The sequence below is a fragment of the Lampetra planeri genome, chromosome 7, assembly GCF_965212315.1.
Source record: "Lampetra planeri chromosome 7, kcLamPlan1.2.h2, whole genome shotgun sequence".
Classification (NCBI taxonomy): Eukaryota; Metazoa; Chordata; class Hyperoartia; order Petromyzontiformes; family Petromyzontidae; genus Lampetra; species Lampetra planeri.
The window spans coordinates 10411997-10428041 of NC_136113.1; the positions used below are offsets into that span (position 1 = coordinate 10411997).

Consider the following 16045-nt stretch of genomic DNA (forward strand, 5'->3'; position numbering starts at 1 on the left):
CCCCTCCACATTTAGAAACATGCATTTAGATAAATTGGCTGCTATAAATTACCACATTATAAACCAATTCGTTGAGCTATCATTTGTGGCCGGGTCACTTTTGCTACAGTATATACCAAAGTGGGTCTTACCTAGTAAAATAAAAAATATAGTTTAGTTTATTTGCAAATTACCTGCGTTGAGAATGGTGGTGCAAAGCCGGTACTTTTGAAATCACTGCTATTGCTGGAACCATAACCAGATGTTACCATCCTTGCATCTCAAAACTGTCATTGTTGATCAGTATAAAAAAATAATGTACCAATAGCTGTTGTGCTGTGCAAAGTTTACACATGGTAAAATATTGTACCCCATCGCTTGGATCAATCCAATTAATAAAGTTACACTGTGAATGAGTGAAGCACTCATAACTACACATTAACAGGCTTTTTTTAATTACTGCTTGCCGTAAAATATTTCCAATGTAAATCCACAGCACGCTTTAAATCAGAGGGAAATGCAAGAAAGTACTTTATTGCTAACCAAATCACAACATGAGGGGTTCCAAACTGTAACAATCTTAAGACGATAAATGGCACGCATGTGATCTTGCGAGCAGCAAGATCACTGTAAATGTGCAAACCTGAAATAGATGACTTGCTCATGAAATTTATGGCGAAACGGCCTCCGTTGGAGGATGCTCGAAAGATTCAACTCCTGAGAGCATTTGCCCTACCCGTGCACGTTAGCCAAACGTTATGGAAGGTGTTTTGGAAGAACCCCACGCTTTATCTCACCTGTCGATTGTCTGTGACGAGCACGTCGACTGCTGGGTGGACACAGGAATTAACAACAAAACTTGCCCACTACTGTAGTAGTGATAATACGACACAAAACATTTCCGACGGAGCAAACGTCGGAAATTACACATTAGCACGCGGGGACCAGTGGTAACTTAACCCACAAAGTGTCACTAACCGCACTTTGCTTTATCAACATCGACAGTCAATCACACGATCTCGCGACTCCGACCATCACTGGCACGCCGAGGAGAACCGAAGGCTGCACACAAACGCCGCGCAGCAAGCGCTGGGACCGGCTGGAGATGCACACAGAGAACCTCATCCGCGCTGTGGCAGAAGAACACACCTCCCTTTCCAAGCCGGCGGTGTCAACGCAAAACACGAAGCGACATGGAGCAGCCAACAGCTCGTGCACACCGCCGACTCGAGATAAGTAACGACGACTACGAACGAGAAGACGCCAAGAGCCGAGCACTCACACGCATCACCACGCGTGCCTCCATCATCATCGCCGCCACCACCACCACGCTCGTGACCCCTGGGTGACCCCGCGCTCCCTCTCCCCACAATGCGGCGCGGCGACTGACCCCCCCCTCCTGCAGCCCCCCCTACCCACCTCTTCCGGAAATTGCCGAGCGCCGCCCGAGCGCAGCTTCCGAAGACCGCCGAGCGCCGCCGAAGATTGCCGAGCGACTCCGAGCGCGGCCGAAGACGGACGCCGCCACTTTCACAATGGCGGCGGCGGCGATGATGATGATGAAGCGACTCGGCCGCAGCGGCTAATTAACATTTTTTATTATAATTAGCATCGAGCAAAAACTAATAACACTACAACTACAGTATTAACAAACAAACCTCATGAATATTGATCGTTACATTCATATTAATGATTAATATGCGCGGCGGGAGGGGGGGGTTTGTTTCTCACATGAATAATTAATATTGAATAAATCAGTCGGCCGCGCTGTGGCCCAGTCGCTGCTCCGCCCCGCTGTCCGCATTACAGTACTTGACACATTTAATTTTAATTGTAATAACCGCGTTATGTAGTTTTATTTATTGCTCGTTACCGTTGCGACTATCGCCGCCGTTATCGTATCGCGGCGTTAGTGATATTTTACCGCTGCTAACTGCCGCCACGGAACGCGAGCGACCACGAGCCCCGCTGGAGCCGCCGCCGACGACGCCGCCGCCGCGATGTGTGACAACTGCGGCGAGCTGGTGTCCGTGCTCGGCGCAAGTGAGTGAGGACGAGGGAAACGGGTGGCAACCTCCTTTAAATCGTCGCGGAGAGTACTCGGGAGATTGCTGAGCGAGACCGAGAACGCGCGGAGGAATGGCAGAGGAGACATCCGGCCCGGTCTAGGCCTCAAAAGCCTACCCGCTTGCCTGAGCGGCCCGCCGGCCGACCCCGCCCGGGAGCCCGCGGGACCGGCTCCGGGCGGTCTTCTCCCACATATCTGCTACCCCATTGCTGCTCTCCCTTAACAACAACTACCACCACCACCGGCTGGGACATATATATTTATTTTAACGATTAAACGTTGACTCGTTGCTTGTTACTCGTCGACTAGTAGCCGGCTTTAATTACGACTACGACGCCGTATTGTGATGGTTAGCGGGGATGAGCTGTGTGTGTGAGAGAGAGAGATCGTAAACATATGGGATGACGGAGTCTCGCTCTCACATGTTACTCCATTGTTGGTGATGGGGAGATGCCGGGGCGTTTTCGCCGACAATTGCACGTGAAAGGAAAACCGTGTGGCCAGTTTCACACAGCCTTGTGGAGGGCGTCTGATGTGTGTGCGTGTCTTTGTGTAAGACCGTGTTTGTGTATTAGTGTGCGTCTTATGGTTATTGTGTTGTACAGTAACGTGCGTTCGAAAGGGAGGGGATCGATGGAGGAAGGCGGGCTTGTGCTGCTGTTGAGCTTGTTAGATTTGTATCCCTCTTAAATTCTGAAACCAGTTGAGCCTTCCCTTTTTCCAATTTAATGTATGGAGTCGCGATTCACGAAGGGTTGATTGTAGGAGCGTTGTGGTGTTTCATTCTTAAAAACCAAGACCGTGGCAATGATTCATAATAAGCACAAATCTTAAAACACATCTCCACGTTCGTCATGAACAACTGCCCTTGCAATGGCAGCTGATTGCATATGTTTTTGTTATAAGGCAGTGCTCATGATTTTGTTTCTATTTTTATTTGTCTGTAATTGTAGTGTGGAGAGCGTTTTTTTTAAGAGGTGGAGAGACTGGTTCCTTGTCTGTGTGGAGAATGTTTTGACATTGTCATGTCTGCCACGTCTCCCTTCGCCTTTGCACAACCGCGCACTCCTTTAGCCCCACCGATCCGCATCCGATTCGGCCTTCCTTTCACCTTTAGTTTTAATTAGACAACCTCCTTTTGAGCCTTTCGCCGTCGTTAGGCTCCCGTGCTCTCGGTGACATCAGAATCGCAAAAGGGGCCTGATCACAGCCGGGAACGCATTCCGGTCGTGGAAGGTGGCGAAAATCGTGTCCCCGTGGATCTGTCATACGTTTAGTTTGATTTTGGTTGTGGCTGTTTTCCGTAATTTGGGCACCATTGTGTGGATGAGGTGACGGCACCAGGAACTGCCATTGACTGAAGAAGGATCTTTGCCCGTACTGTGGAAGCGTGGACTGTACTTGCTTGGCGCTGGACTACAAGCTTTACATTGTTTAGGTTTTCACCCTAATTCATTACTCGTACTGCACGGCATAATGACTAAATCATGTAATGCAGTCGACTCCCATTGCATTTTGTTGATTGGCATATCAGTTGTTGCATAGTCACAGGAGTTGATATGAGATCACAGTTCATAATCATAATGTATTCATAAGGTGTGTCTAGTCAATGTATTCTAGCGCTGGTGCATTGGTTGAAACCCGACCATGCATAATTTATACAGTATTGCTAAGTGTAGAAATTGCTGTTATAAATACGGAGCGTTATTTCAGTTGCTTGTGTCTTGTTTACTAACCTGTCCCCTGTTACAAATGAATGTCATTGGTGGAGTGGCAAATTTTGTATCAAATGTGTTTGTGATTTATTGTTTTTGGCAAAGTCCTAGAGACCTGGGGGAATGTAATTGAAGGGTGCATGGCTTTGGCGCGAGCAGAAATTCCTTAGCTAAATTAAACCCAGAGTCCAGGTTTTATATCAGACGGTATATGACTCCTCAAAAGATCGTTGTTCCGAGTATATGAGATTAACATTTCAGTGTCATAATTTAATAATGGTAGATTTATCTAATGCAGTATAAGCACTGTTATTAGTCTTACAAAAATATAAATTACCTTTCCTGCAATCAAGTTTATGGTTGGAAATAGTTTACCGTGATGAATAAAAAAAAAATGTTTCATTTGAATTTGTACAGTGTGTATGAACACCCTTTTGTGTATTATGATATTTTCGTTCACATTCGGTTCAAGATATGTATGTAGCATGTGAAAAATCATTACTTTAATGCTGTATTCGACTGGTCTAATTGCCCTTTCAACCTCTTGTTTTCCAGGGGAATCGGAAAATGATGAGGTATCGTCACTCAAGAAGGAGCATGTTCTCAAGTTATTTAATTATATCAGCTCGTGGCCACAGAGGTAAGATTAGGGCCTCTTAAAGCATGCCCTGGTTTATTTGAACTTTGAAACAGCTGTCCAAGCTGCTCCTGGGTCTGTGGATGGCATGTGGTGCTGACTGTAATGACTGAAAGGTAATGCAGGGGCAACTGTCTGACCAGGCTAAGGATCTATCTGTAGGGAATTTCAATTCAATTTAATGCATTTATGTGCTCATTTGTATTTTATAATTATTTAACAGACATTCGAATGTAGGTGGTAAGGTGATAGTCATTAAACTAATTCCAAGAAAACTTAGTAAATTCGGTTAGAATATTTAAGCAAATGTTTCAAAGACAGAAAAATATACACTGTCATCATCATTAATAATCATCTGAATGTTGTAGTCTGTATTTATATAATTGTCAAACCCTGCAATGATGATTCTTTAGATTTGACAGTGGATTATTGTGCTGGCTGTTTCTTTTACTGCTTGTGCATATTTTTACGTGCATAACAATACATGAAAATAAAATTAATAGCAGAAAGATTATTCTAATTATTGCACATTTTGCATGTTGAGAACTCACCTGTCCAGTAGTATTAAATGATTCAAAGCATGAGTCATTATACCCCACTACTCATTATCTGTATCTGTAAAGTGTACATATTGGATGACCATTTCTGTTTCTGGAGACTAGACTTTCCTGAAAAAATGTGAGTGAAATGTGTCAGATTATCTACCAGCAGTTTAAAATAGTATGTAATGGATGGCTGCCTTTGGAGTGATATGAGTGTGTGTAAAAATAAACGTTTCATAGCTTATATATGTGGAGAAATGTATCTTCAGGAGCATGACATTGTTAAATCTGTAAGAATATTGCCAAGATTTTGTTGCATATGATAATAATGAGGTTGGGTCACGATTGCATCTGATCGAACTGCCTGTGACATTTCAAATAATCGAATTATTGAGTTATGTTTTTATTGAAAGGGACACAGATTTATTGTATTCGTTCAGGTGAAGGTCGGATATTTAGACAGAACCAGGCAACTGTGTTTTAAATACTTTTAAATTAATTGTTTTTATTAAATTAAAATCGGTGAGGGTAGAATGCAAGCTTTATGTATTGTGTCTGCCAAATGTCATGGTCATTCACCATGCTTTAATGCTGCTCTAAGTATAGCGTATAATTACGCAAGTCCAAAGTTCATCCCTGTACTGTGCTTTTGTTTATTTTAATTGGATTCAATAAACCTAGCCGTTTTCATCACATTCAGAACAATCCAAGCAGCCACTGCTAGCTGCCAAAAGTTGGCACGGTGAATGAGTGGTTGGTGGAGTTGCACTGGAGAACTGATGTTCTCATTGCTTATGTTTACCAGGGCTAGGTGGACTATATTGGCTTGTCTAAATGCAGATTGCCCTACATATCTTAAATCGTTGGGTTCGACTGAAATGTGGCAATCAAGAAACAGTGTTATATTTTGATTGAGGCTACAGTGTAATTATATGGCTGTTAAGTCCACTTATTGCTCTTATCCATGCTTGCCTTACATCATGGGACCTTCTTTGCTTGTACCAAAATATGAGAATAGGACGATTGCTTGTGTTGTGATTGAAATGTTGTGATTTTGTATTATTTCTCTATCTACGAGACTTTACCGAAATAACCAGAGTATGAATTCCTGCCGTCACGAAAGCTTTTAAGTCAATATATGCATTGTCTTTGAAACTGAGTGATCTACACCAGACAGCTTTCTTTTGAGCCTAGTCTCAAAACGGTGTTAGACCAGAGGATGTCTTTTGGTCTAACACCGTTTTGAGACGAGGCTCAAAAGAAAGCTGTCTTTGGTGTGGACCAATCAGTTTCAAAGACAATGCAAATATTATCAGTGTTTTTTTTTTGCATTTTGACCACAAGTATTGTGGTTAATGCAGACATGATTCCTTGCAAAAGGTTTAAGTTTAGTGTTTTAACATCTTAACACCTGTTTGTTGCCAGAAAAAAGGGGAAAACCTACTTGCATGCTTGCCTTCTTGGCATTGCAGGGAACCTGAACATAAATACGTTTTTTTAAGAATCAATGTTGTTCCTGGTGAAAGTCACTTGCCATCCCTTGCCCCCCACCCCTTTGCATGAAAACAAATTCATGCTGAGAGGTTTGTTTCTAATGTGTGGTGATTTATGAAGGCATGTGGGTAAATATGATGGAGCAATACATTAAAAGAGGTTATTTTAGGCCTAGCAATATCTGGTTCTCACTGCCTGTCTACATAGCCAAATAGATTTTAAATTTTTTAAAATCTCATATGACCAATGAAAATATTACATACAGTACTCTAATTCATATGTCTCATGAATTACATTAGTGATAACCTATCTTGGATCGTCAAAACATATGCTGGAGGACAGGTTTATTGGACCAGATTTTTGTAGCCCACATTTTTTTCATTGATTATCCCTCGCTAGATATACCAGCAGTCGCCTGTCGCATATAATTTCATATCTGTGTATTGTGTGGGTGGTAAAATAATTGTACAAGTCAAGATGTGTTCATTCAAGTGTTCCAGTTTTAAAGAAAATCACAGTTCTTTGCTGTATTACATGGTTTCCTATTCAATGGATTTATAAACAAGGCAATTCCATTTAGGTACATGTGTTTATGAGAAGGCAATGAATGTAGTTTTCGGCTAATTATTTAATTCAATAAGTGAGCATTGGTAATTGTGCTGTGACACTGCTGCACAAAAGAGCTGGGACATGTGGTGGCCATGTTAGTTGTTTGCTGTCAGTTTGCTGCAGTAGTGTGAACTGGTCGGGCCTTGTTTTCACTGTCAGAGGTCATTCATAATCCCAGATGATGGCCTACTTTTGACTAGGAGCACTGTTGGATTGGCGTGGTGTGCAGACGGCAGTAGCCGTTTTAATGTCCACTTTGTACGATAGCCAGTTTTATGAATCTGCATCCACATTGCAGCACTGAGGGTGACATTCCGTGGGGGTTTTTTTGACGTTGAACCTTTGGACTTGTGCACCAGCACTGCATTTCTGTGAACTCTAGCTTCCCTTTTTCATCCGCAACATAATACATTTAAAACATTGTGTGTGAATGTTTGCTTAAGTATGTGTAGTTTATATATTTTTGTTTTACATTCACCAGGAATACATTGTACAATTATATATGATTGATTTTATAGAAATTTGTTTTCCATTGGTCATAGTTACATGAAACAGCTGTTGGAATGCACCAGTGTGGCACAGTGGTAACACTCGTGCCTCACATCAAGAAGGGCACCTGGGTTCAGATCCTGACTCGGGTGCCTTTCTGCATGAAGTTGATATATTCTCCCCCGGATCTGCATGGTTTCCTTAGCAAAAAAACATACAATATTACTGGTATGGGCCAGACTTCCCAAGCTGAAACATTTCCTGCAAATTACTGAATTGGTATTATACATAGCAGCATCGCCCCCTGCTGTGAAAATTTGGCAGGACCCTCCTGAAAAAGTCTTGAGACTCATTGTAGCTTTCCCAGGTAAACAAGTGGAAATAGATAAAAAAACACGTCAGTCAAGCTATGTACAGGCATTACGAACGCCCTTACGAACCAGCTTGTGATTGAAAACTGAACCGCAGACCTATTTTGTTCAGAGGAGCGATCTAATGAGTCGGCCTCGCGCTCTGAGTGTGTTTGGGTGTGTATGCATGCGGACACGTGTGTGCGTGAAAGTGTGTGGGGAGCGGTAGTGTAACCGGTTACTGCGCAATGAAATCAGCGACCCGAGTTAGATTCTGGCTCGTGGCCAACACCAGTACCTGGTGTGGTGTGTAAACATCGCCACTGGGGAGACAAAGGCAGCCGGGCATGGTGTTGGCCACCCTCTTGTGCGCCGTGCCGGCCTTCATAGTCGATGGTCGCTAACACCCCCCCCCCCTCCACAGTCTGTTAAGGCTATACGGGGGATCGTTGTCATTGGGGGGGGGGGGTGTGTGTGTCTTTGTGTGTGTGTGTCTTTGTGTGTGTGTCTTTGTGTGTGTCTTTGTGTGTCTGTGTGTCCAAGCGTGCCTCGTGTGTGTCTTTGTGTGTCTTTGTGTGTCTTTGTGTGTCCAAGCGTGCCCCGTGTGTGTCTTTGTGTGTGTCTTTGTGTGTGTCTTTGTGTGTGTCTTTGTGTGTCTGTGTGTGTCTTTGTGTGTGTCTTTGTGTGTCCAAGCGTGCCCCGTGTGTGTGTGCAATTATGGTATGAAATTGCCAGCGAAACGTCGTACTCAAATTGTAAATTGTTGTGGTTTCACGCTTCAACACACTGGTGGGCTAAAGCAGTGAACTAATTGTCTTTTGTCAACGTGACACTTTTTTACTGATTGGCCGTGTCGGGTGGTGGAGGGTTACGACACATTTATAAATAACGCGATCTAAACCCAGAAACGTTGATTATGAATGGTAACTGATTGCCCCCCCTTCCGTCTACAAGCTAGCATCAGGATTTAAATGAAAAGAAAACAGTTTTTTTTCTGTTTACTTTACTTTACGTTTTAGTTATTATACAGTATTTTTTACAGTGTGAGATGCAACTGTAGAATATTTATTCTTAATTATGAGTTTAGCATTGCTTCCCTTTTTAAATCCTTTATATTAAGTTCGCTTGCTTGCTTGCGTGCTTGCTTACGACCGTGCAAATCTTTTGGTCGTTTTTTAACCCACTTCCCGTGATCCAATCGAGCTGACATTTTTCACACAGACTCGTTGTGCGAGACAATTAATGTTCGTGAAAAAAAATTCCCAACATTTTACACTTTTTAGGCAAAAAAAAATTATTTTACATATATTCAAATAGAACGCACAGTGTAAGAGCCCAGAGCGTAACCCCTCCACAGGCCGTGGCGGAGTAGCGCAGTTGGTAGCGCCCTCGCTTCCCATGCCAACGGTCGCGGGATCGATCCCCGCGTCCTCCACAGGCGAATATATTTTTAAATCCTTTATATTAAGTTCGCTGCCACGCATATAAAGGATTTATAGTGAAAAACTTCGTTTTTACGGGTTATACTTATTATTGAACCGTAACACATTTCATAACGCTGACCGTACCGACTTATGAACTGTTCGACTTAAGAGCCGTTCGACTTACTACGGGGTCTCAGAAACGAATTAGGTTCGTTAGCCGAGGACTGCCAGGAACCATAATTACATACACATCACAGTGGCACTTTGATGAGGAACATACTCTTACTTTATCCTGCATATATACATGTATAAATTGCCATGTGCATGACTATAGACATTACTTTATACATTATTCTAACTTTGCCTAGTGGCCCGCCATTGCAATCCCAGGGGGAAAAATCAATGGGCCAAACTGGCACATGAAAGTATGTTGTGCAAAAATTATAATGTTCTTACACATAAACAGATGTCGATATATGTGCACTGCTTACAGTATGTAAGCAAATTTGTGAACTACCTGAGGACTGAAGTTCGGGTTTTGCACCACCACAATAGTTTCATTTTAACCTTCACTTCATTTCCTCCACACCCACCTCAATGCCTCTAAGGCAAACAAGTTGACCATCTTAGTGAACACCGATAAGATTTCTCTGCCTTAATGCTCAACAACTACGTTCGAACAACACCTTTAGTATAGGGACTCCAAACCATCACATGTATTGTCTGCCTTTAGGAACAGTGTGGTTCTGCAGACTACCAAGGTCATGTGTGCATGCCATTATTAACTGAATATTAAAACTTGCGAGTACAACAAGCGTCAACCTTTGTCTCATTTGACCTTGGCGCTTTCCAAAATACACTTCATCGCCAGTATGTAGATTGCCAGAGTTTTTACACGATAATCGAATGTAAATAATGAGGGACTATGTTGTAAATGGACATTCTTGAATTTTATTTTTTAAAACGATTATCTTATCTTGAATGTATATAGCGCTTTTATCCAATCACAGTTAGGTTACATTGTGTACAGTGTTCATACTTAATGTGTGCAAATGTTAACAGTAGCATATTTAAAATACCTTTGCTTGGCAGCCTTGGCTCATGTATAATGTACACTGCCTAAAACTGAATTTGATGGTGAAAAGGCTGACAGCAGTTTTAAGTTGTGCTGCTGAAAAGTTAGGTTTAAAAATTATGTGCAAACTAAAATTCATAATGGATAATTTAGTTAATAAAATATGCTCCCAGCAGTGTTAAAATGCAATGTGAAATGATTTGTTGGGAAGGTTTCATAACCAAGAAATGTAACATTAGTTGACTTTAACACAACAACTAATCTTTGTGCTGCTTTTGGCTTGCCAAGAGATGTCTGCCTTAATGCTCAACAAGGGAAAATAAATCCTCCATGTGAACATGCTCAACACAGCTGTAGTTGGCTTTGAGATCACCAGCAAGGGCTTGAATTTACTCTGAATTGTTGTGGTCCATGGCATTCTTTCAGATCCTAGATCTGCTGGTGAGATGTAGAGTGGTTATCGTTAAAGGATGCGTTGCACATTTCTTTGAGAACAATGTGTCGTTTATTTGTTGTCGTGTGACTGAAAACGGCCACTTGTTATTGGCATAATTTTTGTCACCTTTCTTGGAGGACTGTCTTAAGTGTGTGATTGTTCAATCACATTCAACGAATTGGTGATCACATTTTGTTTCTGAGTTAATCATGTGGCAATGCACGAATGGCATGATTCGTTTTTATAAGTTGCATGAATTTTATATTGCCATGAATCATGTACTCGAAAGATAAACGATTATCATAATATATCCAAGTTATAACATTTTCAAAGGAAAATATAAATGAGTATATTAAATACATACATTCATAAAATGTAACAGACGAGTAAAGCACCAAGTAAAAAAACATGATACAATTGAATGGAAAATGCCATCAGTGCAGTCTAAATGTTCATAAATGACATTAAATGTAAAAGTATTCTTACAGCTGTCAAACGATTTCATTTAGCCAATTAATACATGCAATGCCATGGTCCCGGTGATTTTTCATGGCCTCACAACCCCATGCGGCCACACCAGCAGGCAGCAAACTGAAAACTCCAGGTCAACCTGTTGGGTAGATTGCTTGTGAACTCCCAGCCAGAAATGGCAAGTGCAGGAGCGGTTGCCCTTCACAATTTTGCATAGAAGAAGCCACGTGATCTCTTTATTTGCACATAGGATGAACCAGAGATAATCACTTAGTCTTTACAGCTTTTAAAGGTTAGTCGCCAAAAGTATTGCAGGCAGTGTAGCCATCTGGCCTCAGGTTATCTGAATAATAATTATAAAAGGCTGAGAATTGATAAATTATCAAGATTGAACCTGCGGGACTTTATATGCATAATAAAACAAAAATGGGAATTTAAAGTCTTAACGTTGACAGTTTTAGAATTACTCGAGTATCTAAAACACTTGATTATTGTCTGCGGGTAGCAGCAGCTGTGCCTGTCGACTATTGCGCAGATTAATGCGTGACTAATGAATGTTCTGCATTCTGTTATGGTCGTGCTTATCAAAGCATACGTTCTTTGGATTCACTTAAATATGGCCTCCAAACATGATCACCGTATTACTACTGGATCCCCATTCCAGGGAAAATTGTGTTTGGTTTTGTAACTTTTTGGGGCTAGTGTTTTCTTTTTGTCATGCTGAACATCGTCTTCTATTTTGTGTACATGTCGTGTTTTTGTTGGCAGCCACACTGCCTTCAAAGTTTAATTGTCTTAAATGTTCATACTTCATGGTATTTCCCTGCATGCCATAATTTTTTATTCCGAGACAGGCACAATTTTCATTGACACAATGACATTCAATATCAATATATTTCGAACATTTTAATATTACCCAAATCACCTGGAATAGGCCTAACCTCTCCAAATTTTGGATGGGCAACTTCCATGTGTTATAGAGTTTTATATATTCTTCATGGTGATACGGTGGGCAGCAGTGGGGAGTTCGGCAAAATCCTTTGTTAGCAATAAGAATGACAATGCCTTCGTTGGAACCAACACAGATGCCAAATATTTCACGTTGTTTCCGCTTCATTGAGACAATAGATATTTATAGTTTTAATGGAGTGTTTTTTTAATATAAAGTAGCAAATTTAGATACGCCAGCCAGCAACCCTACTTATTTTAACAGTATGTAATTGTATAATGTATTTATGGGAATAGTTTTAACATCAATGGCTGTGTGTAATGACAATAGGTGGACACTTGAACGGCTGTCAGCAAGACGTGGTCTACATATGCAAGCTCTGTTTAACAAACATAAAATTATCCATTTGTGAAATCTATGGCTGTTATGGGCCACCTGTTAGTGTTAACAGGGATTAGCTTGAATTCCACACCGATTCCAAGACGCACATTTCAGTCCGTGTTTTCCAAGCGTGCACACGGCATTTGCCACCAATTCCGAGAACAAATAGATCAGTGGACGTTTTCATTTCATTTTGACTAAATATTTGACATCACGTGACATTAAAGCTTCAACAATCCTGACTGTCAGTTATCTGAGCGAGCCAGTGCATTTCACAGTTGACCCATGGCTTGGGTGCGTTTTTGATTCCTCGACATGCTGCGTCTCTACCTCCCCAACCTCCCCAACCTCAGGCAGTGCCTCTGCTGCTTCAAGGAATATAGGAATCTGGAGGGCTTCAGCCAGGTGCTGTTGGAGCTGATCCGACTCGCCGTGAGCCTTGTTTGTTGCCTTCGGAACAGCCTACAGCCCAGCAGCCTGAAGCCACAACCACAGGCAAGACCCCAAGTGCAGACCCTGCACTGCTATCAGCTGAGGATGGAAGCACATCCATTTAAATACAAAATGGAAATGGGCTGAGATATGTATTTAAACATTGTGAAACATATCTGTTAATACATTTGTTTGTAAATATATGTACTTGGTATACAATCATTGGTGGATTAAGAATAAGGTTTGCTATGTTATTTGGGTCTTTTGGTAAAGTCACGTAGATAGGTTGAAAGAAAATAGCAAAACTACGACGTTTCGATCGCAACATACGCGATCGTCATCATGACGATCGTAGTTTTTTGTTATTTTCTTTTAACCTATCTACGTGACTTTGCCGACAGACCCAACAAATATGAATTCCTGCAGTCACGAAAGCTTTAAGTCAATAAGGTTGCTTCTAACTAAAATTTTATCAGTCTGCCAGCTTACAGCTATATTCAAAGCTGTCAAAATATTTGTGTGCTGTGTTTTACCAAAATTGTTTTAGCTGCCCGGTTAGATGACATACACAGTACTTTTGGTGTTGTTAGTCTGCATTATGCATTACATTCATGTCTGATGAAATTCAGAATATAATCGACATCCTTTCAGTGTGCCAGGTGATACTAAAATCGATATAACTGAAAGATGAAAACGAGCACATTGATTTTTGTAGACACCTCGCATACATATCCTCCACAAGCTCCTGGCTCACTGCAAAACCAATTCACTGCTGGCAAATGGCGTCGCACGCTCAACAGGTTTTGTCCTTGTCACTGTTGAGCGACTGGCATTTTGCATCTTTTCCGTGCCAGCTCTCGGATCGTGTTGCGTAATTGCCGTGCTGTGCGTCCTGTGCTGTGTGTAGCTGGACGCCGACATGCAGATGGACTTTGAAGTGAAGGATGCACCCCGACTGCTGGACCCCGCAGTCGGGGGTGCAGCTGCCCGTGTCTTGGACGGAAAGGATCGGCGGGAAGGAGATGTTAGCGGTGGCGGCGACGGTGGAGGGGCCTGCTCGGGGGATGGTGCCGAGGAATCGGAGGTGTCAGCCGGGTCGCCTGGTGCGGCGGAGGAGGACTGGAGCAGCTGGAGCATTGAGGAGCAAGAGAAGCTGCTGCTGAGCATTGCCAAGATCTTCCAGATCCAGTTCCCTCTCTACACGGCCTACAAGCACAACACGCATACCACCATAGAGGCAAGGCGCGCTCGCGATGCTTAGCCATTTAACTCTGCAGTTTCACATTTGCGAGGTATTGAAAACGTGCTCAAAGAGGTTATTGAAGGGGTGGAATTCAGAATCTGAATCTTTATTAAACCTGGAGAAATACAATTCGCTATGAAGCTCGTTTTCATATGTCCAGGAATGGGTGTTTCTTGGCAAGCCCATCATTTTTTATAAGTGGCCACATCTGTCATTTCTCTCTTCCTGGCAGAGAATTAATATTTAACTTTTAAGTTCACAAGTTTTACTTAATAACATGATAAACTTGCCCACAGAGTGAAAAGTTTTGAAATAATTCATTCTTGTCGAAATATATATTGTTGCCCTTTATTACAAATAACTTGGAAATGTTGAAGTCTGGTTGCCTTTGGAAACCGGTTGTAAAATCACGGTAACATTTTGTGATGACCTTGGCATATTCGTTAAAAAGTATTGCTCACTCATGCTGGATGCTTAATGATTATGGATAATTTTCTGATCGTTGGACATAATAGAATAAATGTGAAACTGCATAGGACAAATGAAAAAGAAATTGCTTTATCGGAACTCATTCGAATTCATTATGAGCACTCCATCCTCATTTGCTTTTGCTTAGAAGTGTTTTGTTAATGCTATTGGTTTGATAATATAATGCATTTCAATGTCAGCGATTCACGTGTGCACTTTTGCAGATAGGATTAGAGGGGCGGTGAGTAATGCATCAGAAGTTTCAGAACATGGTGCTCTCATTTCATAAAACGTTTAGCTCAATCAAAATGCTATTTTATACAGTGAGCTGTAGACAGCCTTGCAGAGAGGGTAAAGGACTTGTTATTGTCTCAATCTCAGCTGTTTAAAGAGACAAAGATGATGATACGGGACCTGTTGAGTGATTTTTTTTGTGTTGTTTAAAGAGGTGAATATGTTTGAAATGGGATATTGAAACAAAGCCACGTGTTTTAGTTGCATCTTAACCCAGGACCAAGACTTTCTCCTGGTCTGACTGCTGGGGTTTAGAGTGCTTGTCATTGGTAAATGGTTTTAACAGCAACTGTAAATCTCCAAGTTTGTTAAATTCTATAGGATTATGTGGGTATCATTAAATTAAACCGTGGCATCTCTTATTATTAACGGAATTAGAGCCAGAATTGTAAATATACACATTTTCAGGTGTGTGTGTTTTTTATAGTAAGGTCCAAAATCCTGTGCAACCAAGAAGGCTCGTAAATTAGTGATCCAGTGCTAATAGGTCATTCTAATTTTCAATATTCTGCTGGAGTTTGCGCTTGAAAACTTGGAATTTCTAAAATACAGTCTCCATTATGTCTCTAAACCTATGTCTAACTGTATATAAAATGCATCACCATTGTGTGCAAGGGAATTTGAATTATCTGTACATTGTGGTTTTTTAATATGCTTTGTTTGAAATTTCTCTTTAGGACATTTCGACAGCAGAAAGCAATTTGTTGGGAGCTTTTTGTGACATGAATGTAAGTTGAATGCAGACTTCTTTTTACAACCCTTTGTTCCTCTGCAGGCTTATTTGTACATTCCAAATCACTGCATGCAGCTCTTTTATGCTCTTTAATTCATCATTTTGATCCCAACAGTAGGTGATTGGTTTGTAAGTCTATATATTGTATAATGGAGTTTCCTGGCTGGCTGCTGGCTCCACTGCCCTTTACCCCGTTAGTGCCTGCCACCAAAACGGTAGAAGAAGTTCGGAAAACGTAAAATATTTAGCTTCACCG

At 41.6% G+C, this 16045-nt stretch overlaps 2 protein-coding genes across 4 annotated transcripts in view; one reads left to right on the forward strand and one right to left on the reverse strand.

The window, feature by feature from the left end:
- The window catches only part of DMAC2 (distal membrane arm assembly component 2), a 5587-nt gene extending 4220 nt beyond the window's left edge, over nt 1–1367 (reverse strand). The window contains exon 1 of the mRNA XM_078596294.1: nt 1262–1367. Coding sequence (XP_078452420.1) covers nt 1262–1291 — 30 coding nt within the window. The 5' untranslated portion in view covers nt 1292–1367. The remainder of the gene's footprint in view (nt 1–1261) is intronic.
- A 78-nt stretch (nt 1368–1445) lies between these two features.
- The window catches only part of USP34 (ubiquitin specific peptidase 34), a 78994-nt gene continuing 64394 nt past the window's right edge, over nt 1446–16045 (forward strand). For all 3 annotated transcript variants that reach the window (XM_078596285.1, XM_078596286.1, XM_078596288.1), the window contains exons 1-5: nt 1446–2022; nt 4318–4402; nt 12973–13114; nt 13959–14288; nt 15734–15784. In XM_078596285.1, coding sequence (XP_078452411.1) covers nt 1980–2022; nt 4318–4402; nt 12973–13114; nt 13959–14288; nt 15734–15784 — 651 coding nt within the window. In that variant the 5' untranslated portion in view covers nt 1446–1979. The remainder of the gene's footprint in view (nt 2023–4317; nt 4403–12972; nt 13115–13958; nt 14289–15733; nt 15785–16045) is intronic.